The sequence below is a fragment of the Pelecanus crispus genome, chromosome 4 (genome assembly GCF_030463565.1).
Source record: "Pelecanus crispus isolate bPelCri1 chromosome 4, bPelCri1.pri, whole genome shotgun sequence".
NCBI lineage: Eukaryota > Metazoa > Chordata > Aves > Pelecaniformes > Pelecanidae > Pelecanus > Pelecanus crispus.
Genome location: NC_134646.1, coordinates 31490543 through 31506316, shown reverse-complemented (window position 1 = coordinate 31506316; position 15774 = coordinate 31490543). Strand labels below are relative to the sequence as shown.

Sequence of the window (15774 nt, the reverse complement as noted above, 5' to 3'; positions counted from 1 at the left end):
AAACTGAGCTGCCTGTGGCGTGGCAGCTATTGTCACCTGGGTACTAAGGGGAGAATGTGTCGGGAAGGGGGTCTTTTCCAAGGCCACCTTTGTTTCCCACGTGCGTAACCAGGTTTGCGAGGGGCTTCACTGCCCCAGGCTCTCCTGGTTCCCACAGAGCTGTTTGGGCTGAGCGAGGAGGTTTGCAGGAGATTGGATGAGCGAGGACCAGGCTAAGATGAGCCCCCGCCGTGTGTGGCCCTCATGTTTGGGAACTGCTTCTGCATTTGGGACGACATCAGCCCCAGGTTTCTGTGTTCAGGGGACTGCCCGGAGAGGTTTGTGTGGGCACTGGCTCCCGCATGTCCCAGCCTTGTTTCATGGGGTGAGGGGGAAGGTCAGCAGCAGCAGCAGCACTTGCTGTTGGCAGGCGGAGCCCCCAGCTCCCAGCTCCCCTGAACGTGTCTCCAGCTTCACCGATGCAGACCGGCAGCACTACTGTGCCCCTACAGCTGTCTGAGCTCTTGCCCGGGGCACGGTGGCCCTGTGGTGTGACAGTGGCTCCAGCCACGCGGCCGTGCTGCTGGGCAGGCAGTTCCCCAGCCCAGCCCAACCTCTGGGTGATGATGGCCAGGTGCTGCCGTGCTCCTGTCATGGAGGTGAGAAGCAGCAGCAGTGGCGGGGGCAAAGGCAGTTGTTTGCTGCTGAGACAAGGGCTGTGGTGGAGCAGCCCATGGTATGAGGAAGAGTTCCTCCTGCCCCATGGGACCTCTGTTGATTGAGTGCACTGCATGGGATGAGTTTGACCAAAACCCTTTATTGGTAAAAGTGTTTTCTCAGGAGAGGCATCCTTCTGGGTCTCGGCTGGGCGTGGGAGCGCCAGCAGCGGCACCAGCGTCGGCGAGTTCCTCGTTCTCATCTCCTTGCACGCCACAAGGTGAGGTGCTGGGTGAGAAGGGAGGTGGTCTGCTACGCTGGTCCCTCCGCTTGGCCTGCCATGGCTGTGTCCTTCAAAAGAGCAGGACGCTGCGAATACTGAAAAATGGAAAGGAAGGGAGGGTTACAGGTGCTGTGGCTGCAGGTGTTCAGGGGCAGGCAGTTGTGCCTGAGGACCGGATGCCACCTTTCTCACCCAGCCTCTTCCTAACTCAGCTGCGTGAGATGTGCAGCGACGGGGCAGCCTTCAAAACCCTGCTGAAGGGAGGCCCTCAGGAGCTCAGGCACCCTGTCGCTCGCCAGCGCTCTTGTGCTGCGGCTCTACGAGACGTTCGCCCTTCCTTTGGCCTTTTTTCTGTCGTCACCAAGGCTGCCCCTCGCTCCTCGTTCTCTTTCACCTGCCCTGTGCTTTCAAACAGTGCCCTGAGATGTGGTGTCTGAGGGTCTGTGCTGGCTTCAGTGCAGTGCCACGGCTGCGGGATCTCTGCTGAGCTGAACTATGGGCAGGAGGGTTCCCTGTGCTTAGCGCGGGCTCTTCCCTCTGGGTTATGGCAGATCTTCCCGACACATGGCTCTGGTCCCTGGTTCGTCAAAAGGCTCGGATGGTTTTTGAGAAGGCAGTATTGCCTGCTTTGCCTGCCTGAGTGTTTGGGCTGTTTGAATTTTAGGTGGAGGTGACGCCTGCTGTACCTCGCTCCTGCTAGTCAGGGTCTCACCTTTTTCCTGCGTGTAACAACTCAAATCCCTCGTTCACTTTCGCGATCGGCAGCGTGTGCGTGATCAGCAAGTCTGAGTTGAATTTCTTCTCCAGATAGCTGGAAACTAATTTTGGGATAGAATCTCTCATCTTCCAACCTAGAAACGGGAGAAAGCACCTGCAGTGAATAATCGGAGAGATGCTGTTTTGGTAAGGTAATGTTTGTAGAGCTTGCTGGTGCCAACAGTGTAGCAGCTCTCCTCTGCGCAGAATATGAGAGCCGACCAGGGCTTGTCCCCTCTACGAGGCTGTGCTGACCTGTAAAACATACTTGAGGCTATGCCCTTGTGAAGTGCGGTAGCTGCTCCTTGGAAGGCATCAAAATTAATAGGATGAGGCTGAGAATGTGAGAGGGTCCCTTCTTTGAGCTGGGAGTATAGCTGGAGGGAGTGAGAAGATCCTTGAGCTGCACCAGCCCCTCCTCTGGCATAAGACAGAAGCACTTGCACTGCAGTGAAATGCCAGCTGAGATGTGTGATGGAGGGGTGGGGATGAGAGAAAGCGAGGGAGTGGGAGAGGGAAGAAGAGTCTTGTGGTGGAAGGAGGAGCAAGGTGCAAGAGGAAGGTGTTAGTGGGGCAACAAGGAATTGCTTTCACGGGACATTTTTAATCTTCCTACATATAGTGGACTGAGTGACCAGTACTGGTGTATTTATCTTGTGAGAAGTTTTCCTCTCCTTCGGAAAAGCTTGCTCATCAAGGGCAAATCAAGCCCGAGTAACCTAGCAGCCTTCTATGATGGAGTGACTGTATCAGTGGACAAGGGAAGAGCTATAGATGTCATGTACCTGGACTTCTGTAGGGCCTTTGGTATGGTCCCCCACAACATTCTTGCTGCTAATTTGGAGAGAGATATGGGTTTGATGGGTGGACTGTTAGATGGATAAGGAATTGGCTGGATGGCCCCATCCAAAGAGTGAACGGCTCAATGTCCAAGTGGAAATCAGTCAGGAGTGGTGTTCTTCAGGGGCCCGTACTGGCACCAGTGCTGTTTAGTATCTTCATCAGTGCCACAGACAGTGGGATTGAGTGCACCCTCAGCACGTTTGCAGATGCCGCCAAGCTGAGTGGTGCAGTTGAGGGAAGGGATGCCATCCAGAGGGATCTTGGCAGGCTTGAGGAGTAGCGGGCCCATGGGAAGCTCATGAAGTTCAACAAGGCCAAGTGCAAGGTCCTGCACGTGGGTTGGGGCAATCCCCAATATCAGTACAGGCTGGGGGATGAATGGACTAGGAGCAGCCCTGCAGAGAAGGACTTGGGGATACTGGTGGGTGAAAAACTGGACATGAGCCGGCAACGTGCACTTGCAGCCCCGAAAGCCAACCGTATCCTGGGCTGCAGAAAAAGAAGCGCGGCCAGCCGGTCGAAGGAGGTGATTCTCCCCTTCTACTCCACTCTTGTGAGACCCCCACCTGGAGTACTGTGTCCAGCGCTGGGGGCCCCAACCCCAGAAAGACATGGACCTCTTAGAGTGGGTCCAGAGGACAGCCATGAAAATGGTCAAAGGGCTGACACCTCTGCTATGAAGAAAGGCTGAGAGAGTTGGGATTGTTCAGCCTGGAGAAGAGTAGGCTCTGGGGAGACCTTACTGCGGCCTTTCAATGCTTATAGGGGGCTTACAAGAAAGATGGAGAGAGACTTTTACAAAGACTTGTGGTGACAGGACAAAGGGCAATGTTTTTAAACTGAAAGAGGGCAGATTTGCACTGGACACAAGGAGGAAATTTTTTACGATGAGGGTGGTGAGACACTGGAGCAGGTTGCCTGGGGAAGTTGTGTGTGCGCTGTCATTGTTCAGTGTTCAGGGTCAGGTTGGATGAGGCTTTGAGCAACAGGTTCTAGTGCAAGATGTCCCTGCGCACAGCAGAGGTGTTTGACTAGGGGATCTCTGAAAGTTCCTTCCAACCCAAACCATTCTGTGATTCTGTGATTTGGGAACTACCATGAAAGGAAAAGATGGAAAGGTCTAAAATGTTTTCTTGAGTTTCCTACCTCCAAGCAGTGTCCCCTTCAATGTACGCCCAGACAGCAGAAGCACAGGATCGATGGAAATCACTGAACCAGAAGCTAGTACCCCAACTATCACGCAGACGCCGGTGTTCATGTTGCAGGAAGCCAGGGCAGCAGCCTGATGAGACAGGCAGGTGAATTAGAGAATGCACTGGTGAGTTTGTTGGAAAAGTGTTCTTTCTGCGCAGTCATCTGGCCCTCCCTGGTAATCTGAAAACGCGTGAACTTGGAGAGCTCAGTGCCTGTCCTGAGACTCGTGCATCATTTTCTCCCAAAGCCGACAGACTGCCTTTCTGAGCAAAGATGTGCCCAGCAGTGCAGCCAGCAGGCAAGGAACTGCCCACTGGGCTGCATTTTGCCCCGGCGGGAGCCTGTGAATGAGCTGGGTGGGAGGACACGTGCTGAAATGCCACTTACCGTGGTATCCGCGTGCCCGATGACCTCAAAGGAGTAGTCCACACCGTGGCCGGTCATCTCAGTGAGCACCTCCTGGATGGGCTTCTTGAAGTCCCGAGGACTGATGCAGTCGGTGGCTCCCAGCTCCTTGGCCTTGGCAAACTTGTCCTTGTTGATATCAACGGCAATGATGCGGGCAGCTCCAGCCGCCTTGCAGCCCATGACAACAGAGAGGCCGACTCCTCCGACGCCGAAGACGGCGCAGGTGGAGCCTGGCTTTACCTGCACAACATAGGGCCCTGTGAGTCTCCAGCACGAAGAGAAGGTTTCTGTTGCGCAGGGTTAGTGAGGGTGCGAGGGCGGCCGTGGGCTGCGTGTGCTCGACACGCCCGAATACCAACCTTGGCGGAGTTGATGGCAGCCCCATAGCCTGTGGTAAACCCACAGCCAAGCAAGCAGACTTTGTCCAGAGGTGCAGCAGCATCTATCTTGGCAACGGCGTACTCCGGGATCACGGTGTATTCTGCAAAGGTGCTGGCCCACAGGAAGTGGTGGATCTGCTTCCCTTTGCAAGTGAACCGGCTGGTCTTGTCAGGCAGCAGGTTTTGTGATTCAGAGATGCTGTTGGGGGGTGCATGCATTTGTTTTTCATCAAGTAAAGCACCCCTGGAGCTGTCAGCCTTGTTGACAGACAGCCGATTGCATTTAAGTGTTGGGGAAGAAGCAGCAAACTCACTGGCACTTCAGGCAGTAGTTGGATTCGGGATTCAGGCAGAAGCTGCATTCCCCGCACTGTGGAATGCAAAGGGGGATGACTTTGTCTCCTGCAAGAAAGCAGATCCCTGTTCAGTGCCTCTCGCTCAGCAGGCCGCGGGGGTGCTGCCTGTTGGGGCGCCTCTGCCGAGCTTTCCAATGGCAGCATCCTACCAGGAACCCTCTGCTTTCTCTGTCAGGAGGAAATGCTCAGAGCCCCAGTCGTGTGCATGGGGAACAGACCAGGAAAGCGCATGTGACAGTCCAGTGCAACGAGTGCGCGCTCAGGTTTTGAGCCACTGACGCAGGTACAGGGGAGAATTTCTGAGCTCTGGGCAGCTGCAGCCGCTTTGAGAGCTCACTCCTGGGCGTGTGTTTGTGTGTGTTTCCAGCTTACCTGGTTTCACAGAGGTCACTCCTACTCCAACGCTTTCCACGATCCCAGCTCCTTCGTGGCCTGGGATGACTGGGAAATGCACATTAGGAAATTTACCTTCCAAAACATGGTCATCTGTGCGGCAGATGCCTGTGGCCACAATCTGTTTGGAGGGGAAAGAGCAAATGAGCTTTAGAAATGGTCTGGCCTCTGTTTAACTCAGTTTGTGGCAGGATTTTTCACCGGGCCTCTCTGGATGGATAAGGCCTATTAGTGGACACCGATCCCTGACAGGTATATTCAAGGTATACAAGAGCAATTCCCACAAGGCAGAAAAAAAGTATTGACATGTGTTTTTACCTTGATACGGACTTCACCTGCCTTTGGAGGTGCAACCTCTACCTCCTCAACAGAGAGTGGCTTGCCCACGGCCCAGGCAACAGCAGCTCTGCATCTGATAACCTGAAAGCAACAGAGGGGATTACGCCGTGTGGGAACGTTTGCCTTTGGCACACGGACGGGGACGGTCGTCTCACAATCACCTAAAACAGAGCTGCGCAGCGTGTGTCTCTGCACGCTGGAGTCGGGGACTTGCCGGGTGGGAGGGATGTGGTGGAAGGGCAGAAACACGGGAGCGCTCAGCTGTACACAAAGCCAAGCGACGTTCAGTAAACACTGGCGCAGTGTGAAGTGTGAAATGGAAAGATGAAGTGACCAGTCCGTAGGGGGTAAGGCTTGTGTTTTCCCTGGGAGCGTGGACCTGGAAAAACCCACCTGCCTTGTGCCTGTGGGAGAGGGCTCTGGAGGCGACGCTGGGGCAGCAGGGCCGAGCTGCTGCAGCGCAGGAGAGGCTGCAGGCCCTGCTGGGGTGGTGTCCTCCCGACAGCACTCCGTGCTGATGCCCTGCCCGGCCTTTGGCTGGTCTGGGCTAAGGGGAAGGTGAAGACGGCTCTGGCCCCTCTGCTGTTTGCCACGTGCCTACCAAGTGAGTTCCAAGCTGGCTTTTGGTAGGTGGCATGGAGAAGATCCCTGAAGGAGAGAGGCTCTGGTGTACTGGGCAGATTTGACAGCAACGCGTGCGCTTCTGTATCTTCAGGCCAGAAGGCCAGCACTTCTAGTGCCAGTGGAAACGCGTGTTAAGAGCTTTGCTGTCGGTCTGGTAAGATACTGGGCTGAAGGGACCTCAGAGGGGCTAAGGAGCGGTCCCCGTCTGCCTGGCAATGGGATAATTTTTTCCCTTGCCAAAGGGATGATTTGTGTGTGGCATCTCCCAAGCCCTGAGCCGATCACCCCAGAGCTGGTTTGACGTCAGCAGAATTCAGCTCGAAAGGGGCTTTGCTGAGGAAAAGGTTGAATGCAAGAGAGGAGTGGCTGCAAGACTGCACCCCTGAAGAGCAGTGTTTCCCTGCCAAAGCGGGAGCGCAGAGCGGGGCTGAGCAGCAGGGTGTTTGCGAGGGCAGTGCGGTTCAGTATGTTCATTCCTGAGCTGCTGGGCAGGACAGGAGAGGAGTGCACTACCTAATGCAGGTTCTGACACGTGCAGTTGTATGAAAGCAGAAGCTCGTGTAATTCACAGGGGTTTGTTTGGGAGGGTTACAGGAGTAAGGTCTGAGGAAAGAGGGCGCGCAGTCGAGGTGCGCAGGCTGAGCCATTTGCAGAATGTTTCCGCAAGAGCCGGGCACCTCGGAAAGGAAGGTGGGAAAGGAGTCGTCCTTACTTTTCCAGAAGTGGCCATAGTGGTCTTAGGAGAGGTGTTGCAGTTGCTGCAGCAGGCTGGAGGGAAGCTGCCGCCCGTCCGGCCGAAGCCCCGTGTTGCGAAATGGCCCAGCCGTGGAGCCGGAGCAGTGCTGGGCAGCCGCCGGCCGCAGCTGAAGGGGAGGCAGGGAGCGTGGAGAGAGCCCTGGCGTGGGACCGTCACCGTCGAGCAGGGAGCGGTGGTTACTCTGTGCCGATGCCGCACGCTGAGGAGCACAGCGAGTGTTGAGCGGAGGAGCTGGATCGCGTCGGGGAGCTGCCAAGGGGCGGCAGTCACGCTCCGCAGGCAGGGAGCAGAGGTCCTCCGGGGAGGCTTTTATTGGTGGCTCTGCCAGGAAGGCACAGAGAGGTCGGTGAGATTTTTGTGCTCTGGTTGCTTCCATCAGGTGTGGAGGGAGGAGATTGGCTCCTCGGGGTCCCCTTGTTGCCAAGGGGTAGCATTTGACCTGGCAGCGGTTCATGCCAAGGTGTTTGCGAAAGGATTAAATATTAAAAAAAAGAAAAAAGAAAGAAAAAAAAAGAAGGCAGTTAAAAAAACATGGTATGGTGGACAAACAGGCATGCCCTTTTGGAGTGAAACTGAGCTGCCTGTGGCGTGGCAGCTATTGTCACCTGGGTACTAAGGGGAGAATGTGTCGGGAAGGGGGTCTTTTCCAAGGCCACCTTTGTTTCCCACGTGCGTAACCAGGTTTGCGAGGGGCTTCACTGCCCCAGGCTCTCCTGGTTCCCACAGAGCTGTTTGGGCTGAGCGAGGAGGTTTGCAGGAGATTGGATGAGCGAGGACCAGGCTAAGATGAGCCCCCGCCGTGTGTGGCCCTCATGTTTGGGAACTGCTTCTGCATTTGGGACGACATCAGCCCCAGGTTTCTGTGTTCAGGGGACTGCCCGGAGAGGTTTGTGTGGGCACTGGCTCCCGCATGTCCCAGCCTTGTTTCATGGGGTGAGGGGGAAGGTCAGCAGCAGCAGCAGCACTTGCTGTTGGCAGGCGGAGCCCCCAGCTCCCAGCTCCCCTGAACGTGTCTCCAGCTTCACCGATGCAGACCGGCAGCACTACTGTGCCCCTACAGCTGTCTGAGCTCTTGCCCGGGGCACGGTGGCCCTGTGGTGTGACAGTGGCTCCAGCCACGCGGCCGTGCTGCTGGGCAGGCAGTTCCCCAGCCCAGCCCAACCTCTGGGTGATGATGGCCAGGTGCTGCCGTGCTCCTGTCATGGAGGTGAGAAGCAGCAGCAGTGGCGGGGGCAAAGGCAGTTGTTTGCTGCTGAGACAAGGGCTGTGGTGGAGCAGCCCATGGTATGAGGAAGAGTTCCTCCTGCCCCATGGGACCTCTGTTGATTGAGTGCACTGCATGGGATGAGTTTGACCAAAACCCTTTATTGGTAAAAGTGTTTTCTCAGGAGAGGCATCCTTCTGGGTCTCGGCTGGGCGTGGGAGCGCCAGCAGCGGCACCAGCGTCGGCGAGTTCCTCGTTCTCATCTCCTTGCACGCCACAAGGTGAGGTGCTGGGTGAGAAGGGAGGTGGTCTGCTACGCTGGTCCCTCCGCTTGGCCTGCCATGGCTGTGTCCTTCAAAAGAGCAGGACGCTGCGAATACTGAAAAATGGAAAGGAAGGGAGGGTTACAGGTGCTGTGGCTGCAGGTGTTCAGGGGCAGGCAGTTGTGCCTGAGGACCGGATGCCACCTTTCTCACCCAGCCTCTTCCTAACTCAGCTGCGTGAGATGTGCAGCGACGGGGCAGCCTTCAAAACCCTGCTGAAGGGAGGCCCTCAGGAGCTCAGGCACCCTGTCGCTCGCCAGCGCTCTTGTGCTGCGGCTCTACGAGACGTTCGCCCTTCCTTTGGCCTTTTTTCTGTCGTCACCAAGGCTGCCCCTCGCTCCTCGTTCTCTTTCACCTGCCCTGTGCTTTCAAACAGTGCCCTGAGATGTGGTGTCTGAGGGTCTGTGCTGGCTTCAGTGCAGTGCCACGGCTGCGGGATCTCTGCTGAGCTGAACTATGGGCAGGAGGGTTCCCTGTGCTTAGCGCGGGCTCTTCCCTCTGGGTTATGGCAGATCTTCCCGACACATGGCTCTGGTCCCTGGTTCGTCAAAAGGCTCGGATGGTTTTTGAGAAGGCAGTATTGCCTGCTTTGCCTGCCTGAGTGTTTGGGCTGTTTGAATTTTAGGTGGAGGTGACGCCTGCTGTACCTCGCTCCTGCTAGTCAGGGTCTCACCTTTTTCCTGCGTGTAACAACTCAAATCCCTCGTTCACTTTCGCGATCGGCAGCGTGTGCGTGATCAGCAAGTCTGAGTTGAATTTCTTCTCCAGATAGCTGGAAACTAATTTTGGGATAGAATCTCTCATCTTCCAACCTAGAAACGGGAGAAAGCACCTGCAGTGAATAATCGGAGAGATGCTGTTTTGGTAAGGTAATGTTTGTAGAGCTTGCTGGTGCCAACAGTGTAGCAGCTCTCCTCTGCGCAGAATATGAGAGCCGACCAGGGCTTGTCCCCTCTACGAGGCTGTGCTGACCTGTAAAACATACTTGAGGCTATGCCCTTGTGAAGTGCGGTAGCTGCTCCTTGGAAGGCATCAAAATTAATAGGATGAGGCTGAGAATGTGAGAGGGTCCCTTCTTTGAGCTGGGAGTATAGCTGGAGGGAGTGAGAAGATCCTTGAGCTGCACCAGCCCCTCCTCTGGCATAAGACAGAAGCACTTGCACTGCAGTGAAATGCCAGCTGAGATGTGTGATGGAGGGGTGGGGATGAGAGAAAGCGAGGGAGTGGGAGAGGGGAGAAGAGTCTTGTGGTGGAAGGAGGAGCAAGGTGCAAGAGGAAGGTGTTAGTGGGGCAACAAGGAATTGCTTTCACGGGACATTTTTAATCTTCCTACATATAGTGGACTGAGTGACCAGTACTGGTGTATTTGTCTTGTGAGAAGTTTTCCTCTCCTTCGGAAAAGCTTGCTCATCAAGGGCAAATCAAGCCCGAGTAACCTAGCAGCCTTCTATGATGGAGTGACTGTATCAGTGGACAAGGGAAGAGCTATAGATGTCATGTACCTGGACTTCTGTAGGGCCTTTGGTATGGTCCCCCACAACATTCTTGCTGCTAATTTGGAGAGAGATATGGGTTTGATGGGTGGACTGTTAGATGGATAAGGAATTGGCTGGATGGCCCCATCCAAAGAGTGAACGGCTCAATGTCCAAGTGGAAATCAGTCAGGAGCGGTGTTCTTCAGGGGCCCGTACTGGCACCAGTGCTGTTTAGTATCTTCATCAGTGCCACAGACAGTGGGATTGAGTGCACCCTCAGCACGTTTGCAGATGCCGCCAAGCTGAGTGGTGCAGTTGAGGGAAGGGATGCCATCCAGAGGGATCTTGGCAGGCTTGAGGAGTAGCGGGCCCATGGGAAGCTCATGAAGTTCAACAAGGCCAAGTGCAAGGTCCTGCACGTGGGTTGGGGCAATCCCCAATATCAGTACAGGCTGGGGGATGAATGGACTAGGAGCAGCCCTGCAGAGAAGGACTTGGGGATACTGGTGGGTGAAAAACTGGACATGAGCCGGCAACGTGCACTTGCAGCCCCGAAAGCCAACCGTATCCTGGGCTGCAGAAAAAGAAGCGCGGCCAGCCGGTCGAAGGAGGTGATTCTCCCCTTCTACTCCACTCTTGTGAGACCCCCACCTGGAGTACTGTGTCCAGCGCTGGGGGCCCCAACCCCAGAAAGACATGGACCTCTTAGAGTGGGTCCAGAGGACAGCCATGAAAATGGTCAAAGGGCTGACACCTCTGCTATGAAGAAAGGCTGAGAGAGTTGGGATTGTTCAGCCTGGAGAAGAGTAGGCTCTGGGGAGACCTTACTGCGGCCTTTCAATGCTTATAGGGGGCTTACAAGAAAGATGGAGAGAGACTTTTACAAAGACTTGTGGTGACAGGACAAAGGGCAATGTTTTTAAACTGAAAGAGGGCAGATTTGCACTGGACACAAGGAGGAAATTTTTTACGATGAGGGTGGTGAGACACTGGAACAGGTTGCCTGGGGAAGTTGTGTGTGCGCTGTCATTGTTCGGTGTTCAGGGTCAGGTTGGATGAGGCTTTGAGCAACAGGTTCTAGTGCAAGATGTCCCTGCGCACAGCAGAGGTGTTTGACTAGGGGATCTCTGAAAGTTCCTTCCAACCCAAACCATTCTGTGATTCTGTGATTTGGGAACTACCATGAAAGGAAAAGATGGAAAGGTCTAAAATGTTTTCTTGAGTTTCCTACCTCCAAGCAGTGTCCCCTTCAATGTACGCCCAGACAGCAGAAGCACAGGATCGATGGAAATCACTGAACCAGAAGCTAGTACCCCAACTATCACGCAGACGCCGGTGTTCATGTTGCAGGAAGCCAGGGCAGCAGCCTGATGAGACAGGCAGGTGAATTAGAGAATGCACTGGTGAGTTTGTTGGAAAAGTGTTCTTTCTGCGCAGTCATCTGGCCCTCCCTGGTAATCTGAAAACGCGTGAACTTGGAGAGCTCAGTGCCTGTCCTGAGACTCGTGCATCATTTTCTCCCAAAGCCGACAGACTGCCTTTCTGAGCAAAGATGTGCCCAGCAGTGCAGCCAGCAGGCAAGGAACTGCCCACTGGGCTGCATTTTGCCCCGGCGGGAGCCTGTGAATGAGCTGGGTGGGAGGACACGTGCTGAAATGCCACTTACCGTGGTATCCGCGTGCCCGATGACCTCAAAGGAGTAGTCCACACCGTGGCCGGTCATCTCAGTGAGCACCTCCTGGATGGGCTTCTTGAAGTCCCGAGGACTGATGCAGTCGGTGGCTCCCAGCTCCTTGGCCTTGGCAAACTTGTCCTTGTTGATATCAACGGCAATGATGCGGGCAGCTCCAGCCGCCTTGCAGCCCATGACAACAGAGAGGCCGACTCCTCCGACGCCGAAGACGGCGCAGGTGGAGCCTGGTTTTACCTGCACAACATAGGGCCCTGTGAGTCTCCAGCACGAAGAGAAGGTTTCTGTTGCGCAGGGTTAGTGAGGGTGCGAGGGCGGCCGTGGGCTGCGTGTGCTCGACACGCCCGAATACCAACCTTGGCGGAGTTGATGGCAGCCCCGTAGCCTGTGGTAAACCCACAGCCAAGCAAGCAGACTTTGTCCAGAGGTGCAGCAGCATCTATCTTGGCAACGGCGTACTCCGGGATCACGGTGTATTCTGCAAAGGTGCTGGCCCACAGGAAGTGGTGGATCTGCTTCCCTTTGCAAGTGAACCGGCTGGTCTTGTCAGGCAGCAGGTTTTGTGATTCAGAGATGCTGTTGGGGGGTGCATGCATTTGTTTTTCATCAAGTAAAGCACCCCTGGAGCTGTCAGCCTTGTTGACAGACAGCCGATTGCATTTAAGTGTTGGGGAAGAAGCAGCAAACTCACTGGCACTTCAGGCAGTAGTTGGATTCGGGATTCAGGCAGAAGCTGCATTCCCCGCACTGTGGAATGCAAAGGGGGATGACTTTGTCTCCTGCAAGAAAGCAGATCCCTGTTCAGTGCCTCTCGCTCAGCAGGCCGCGGGGGTGCTGCCTGTTGGGGTGCCTCTGCCGAGCTTTCCAATGGCAGCATCCTACCAGGAACCCTCTGCTTTCTCTGTCAGGAGGAAATGCTCAGAGCCCCAGTCGTGTGCATGGGGAACAGACCAGGAAAGCGCACGTGACAGTCCAGTGCAACGAGTGCGCGCTCAGGTTTTGAGCCACTGACGCAGGTACAGGGGAGAATTTCTGAGCTCTGGGCAGCTGCAGCCGCTTTGAGAGCTCACTCCTGGGCGTGTGTTTGTGTGTGTTTCCAGCTTACCTGGTTTCACAGAGGTCACTCCTACTCCAACGCTTTCCACGATCCCAGCTCCTTCGTGGCCTGGGATGACTGGGAAATGCACATTAGGAAATTTACCTTCCAAAACATGGTCATCTGTGCGGCAGATGCCTGTGGCCACAATCTGTTTGGAGGGGAAAGAGCAAATGAGCTTTAGAAATGGTCTGGCCTCTGTTTAACTCAGTTTGTGGCAGGATTTTTCACCGGGCCTCTCTGGATGGATAAGGCCTATTAGTGGACACCGATCCCTGACAGGTATATTCAAGGTATACAAGAGCAATTCCCACAAGGCAGAAAAAAAGTATTGACATGTGTTTTTACCTTGATACGGACTTCACCTGCCTTTGGAGGTGCAACCTCTACCTCCTCAACAGAGAGTGGCTTGCCCACGGCCCAGGCAACAGCAGCTCTGCATCTGATAACCTGAAAGCAACAGAGGGGATTACGCCGTGTGGGAACGTTTGCCTTTGGCACACGGACGGGGACGGTCGTCTCACAATCACCTAAAACAGAGCTGCGCAGCGTGTGTCTCTGCACGCTGGAGTCGGGGACTTGCCGGGTGGGAGGGATGTGGTGGAAGGGCAGAAACACGGGAGCGCTCAGCTGTACACAAAGCCAAGCGACGTTCAGTAAACACTGGCGCAGTGTGAAGTGTGAAATGGAAAGATGAAGTGACCAGTCCGTAGGGGGTAAGGCTTGTGTTTTCCCTGGGAGCGTGGACCTGGAAAAACCCACCTGCCTTGTGCCTGTGGGAGAGGGCTCTGGAGGCGACGCTGGGGCAGCAGGGCCGAGCTGCTGCAGCGCAGGAGAGGCTGCAGGCCCTGCTGGGGTGGTGTCCTCCCGACAGCACTCCGTGCTGATGCCCTGCCCGGCCTTTGGCTGGTCTGGGCTAAGGGGAAGGTGAAGACGGCTCTGGCCCCTCTGCTGTTTGCCACGTGCCTACCAAGTGAGTTCCAAGCTGGCTTTTGGTAGGTGGCATGGAGAAGATCCCTGAAGGAGAGAGGCTCTGGTGTACTGGGCAGATTTGACAGCAACGCGTGCGCTTCTGTATCTTCAGGCCAGAAGGCCAGCACTTCTAGTGCCAGTGGAAACGCGTGTTAAGAGCTTTGCTGTCGGTCTGGTAAGATACTGGGCTGAAGGGACCTCAGAGGGGCTAAGGAGCGGTCCCCGTCTGCCTGGCAATGGGATAATTTTTTCCCTTGCCAAAGGGATGATTTGTGTGTGGCATCTCCCAAGCCCTGAGCCGATCACCCCAGAGCTGGTTTGACGTCAGCAGAATTCAGCTCGAAAGGGGCTTTGCTGAGGAAAAGGTTGAATGCAAGAGAGGAGTGGCTGCAAGACTGCACCCCTGAAGAGCAGTGTTTCCCTGCCAAAGCGGGAGCGCAGAGCGGGGCTGAGCAGCAGGGTGTTTGCGAGGGCAGTGCGGTTCAGTATGTTCATTCCTGAGCTGCTGGGCAGGACAGGAGAGGAGTGCACTACCTAATGCAGGTTCTGACACGTGCAGTTGTATGAAAGCAGAAGCTCGTGTAATTCACAGGGGTTTGTTTGGGAGGGTTACAGGAGTAAGGTCTGAGGAAAGAGGGCGCGCAGTCGAGGTGCGCAGGCTGAGCCATTTGCAGAATGTTTCCGCAAGAGCCGGGCACCTCGGAAAGGAAGGTGGGAAAGGAGTCGTCCTTACTTTTCCAGAAGTGGCCATAGTGGTCTTAGGAGAGGTGTTGCAGTTGCTGCAGCAGGCTGGAGGGAAGCTGCCGCCCGTCCGGCCGAAGCCCCGTGTTGCGAAATGGCCCAGCCGTGGAGCCGGAGCAGTGCTGGGCAGCCGCCGGCCGCAGCTGAAGGGGAGGCAGGGAGCGTGGAGAGAGCCCTGGCGTGGGACCGTCACCGTCGAGCAGGGAGCGGTGGTTACTCTGTGCCGATGCCGCACGCTGAGGAGCACAGCGAGTGTTGAGCGGAGGAGCTGGATCGCGTCGGGGAGCTGTCAAGGGGCGGCAGTCACGCTCCGCAGGCAGGGAGCAGAGGTCCTCCGGGGAGGCTTTTATTGGTGGCTCTGCCAGGAAGGCACAGAGAGGTCGGTGAGATTTTTGTGCTCTGGTTGCTTCCATCAGGTGTGGAGGGAGGAGATTGGCTCCTCGGGGTCCCCTTGTTGCCAAGGGGTAGCATTTGACCTGGCAGCGGTTCATGCCAAGGTGTTTGCGAAAGGATTAAATATTAAAAAAAAGAAAAAAGAAAGAAAAAAAAAAAGAAGGCAGTTAAAAAAACATGGTATGGTGGACAAACAGGCATGCCCTTTTGGAGTGAAACTGAGCTGCCTGTGGCGTGGCAGCTATTGTCACCTGGGTACTAAGGGGAGAATGTGTCGGGAAGGGGGTCTTTTCCAAGGCCACCTTTGTTTCCCACGTGCGTAACCAGGTTTGCGAGGGGCTTCACTGCCCCAGGCTCTCCTGGTTCCCACAGAGCTGTTTGGGCTACACAACCATCCTGTGCTGTTTCCTGGGGGACTTGCTGGGTGGGTGGGTTCGTTGTGGTGGGAGAGCAGAAACACCGGCGTGCTCAGCTGTACGCAAAGCCAAGTGATGGTCAATAAACCCTGGCGTAGCTTAAGGTCTGAGGAAACACCATTTGTGCTTTGTCAGACAAAGAGTTTGTCTCTTGGGAAATAATTGGATTTTTCATGGCTTTTGTGGATTTTTCATGGTGTCATCATGTGCTAATGGACAGATTCTGCTCTGATGGGGAGTGTGGACCCCGCTCATTCACAGGAAAACTTCTAAATGGGGGCTCACACGGAGCCGCTGCATGTGGCCCTGAACCGCCCTGGAGGACCTCAGAGTCAGAGAGCCATTGGGAAGGTCTGTCAGAAACATGCTGTCCAGAACTGCACAATCACACAAATTAATCTTCAACTGAGCATGGATGGAGCTCTGCAGGGAGAAATACCCTAGGACAGTATGAACTATTTGTCTTTCCCCAGTCAGAAGCCACTTCATTCCTCC

At 55.3% G+C, this 15774-nt stretch overlaps 2 protein-coding genes across 2 annotated transcripts; both read right to left on the bottom strand.

Moving 5' to 3' along the window:
• Positions 1-989: 989 nt before the first annotated feature.
• LOC142593406 (alcohol dehydrogenase 1) lies at positions 990-6942 on the bottom strand. Its single transcript, XM_075708743.1, has 9 exons — positions 6925-6942; positions 5568-5669; positions 5229-5370; positions 4815-4902; positions 4480-4699; positions 4100-4360; positions 3665-3800; positions 1632-1770; positions 990-1014 (listed from the first exon to the last, which is right to left on the bottom strand). The coding sequence occupies exons 1-9, from the start codon at positions 6940-6942 to the stop codon at positions 990-992; spliced, it is 1131 nt and encodes a 376-aa protein (XP_075564858.1).
• Positions 6943-8527: 1585 nt separating this feature from the next.
• LOC104024090 (alcohol dehydrogenase 1) lies at positions 8528-14480 on the bottom strand. The gene is made up of 9 exons (XM_075708742.1): positions 14463-14480; positions 13106-13207; positions 12767-12908; positions 12353-12440; positions 12018-12237; positions 11638-11898; positions 11203-11338; positions 9170-9308; positions 8528-8552 (listed from the first exon to the last, which is right to left on the bottom strand). The coding sequence occupies exons 1-9, from the start codon at positions 14478-14480 to the stop codon at positions 8528-8530; spliced, it is 1131 nt and encodes a 376-aa protein (XP_075564857.1).
• Positions 14481-15774: the final 1294 nt, after the last annotated feature.

What these genes read in the sequence shown, in the direction of transcription:
- LOC142593406 (XM_075708743.1), bottom strand. An exon ending in AGTGACCTCTGTGAAACCAG is followed by an intron (nt 4,903 to 5,228) that starts GTAAGCTGGAAA and finishes GCTTTCTTGCAG; the next exon opens with GAGACAAAGTCATCCCCCTT. An exon ending in TCGGGCACGCGGATACCACG is followed by an intron (nt 3,801 to 4,099) that starts GTAAGTGGCATT and finishes CTGTCTCATCAG; the next exon opens with GCTGCTGCCCTGGCTTCCTG.
- LOC104024090 (XM_075708742.1), bottom strand. An exon ending in AACTACTGCCTGAAGTGCCA is followed by an intron (nt 12,238 to 12,352) that starts GTGAGTTTGCTG and finishes ACCCCCCAACAG; the next exon opens with CATCTCTGAATCACAAAACC. An exon ending in GAAGGGGACACTGCTTGGAG is followed by an intron (nt 9,309 to 11,202) that starts GTAGGAAACTCA and finishes TCCCGTTTCTAG; the next exon opens with GTTGGAAGATGAGAGATTCT.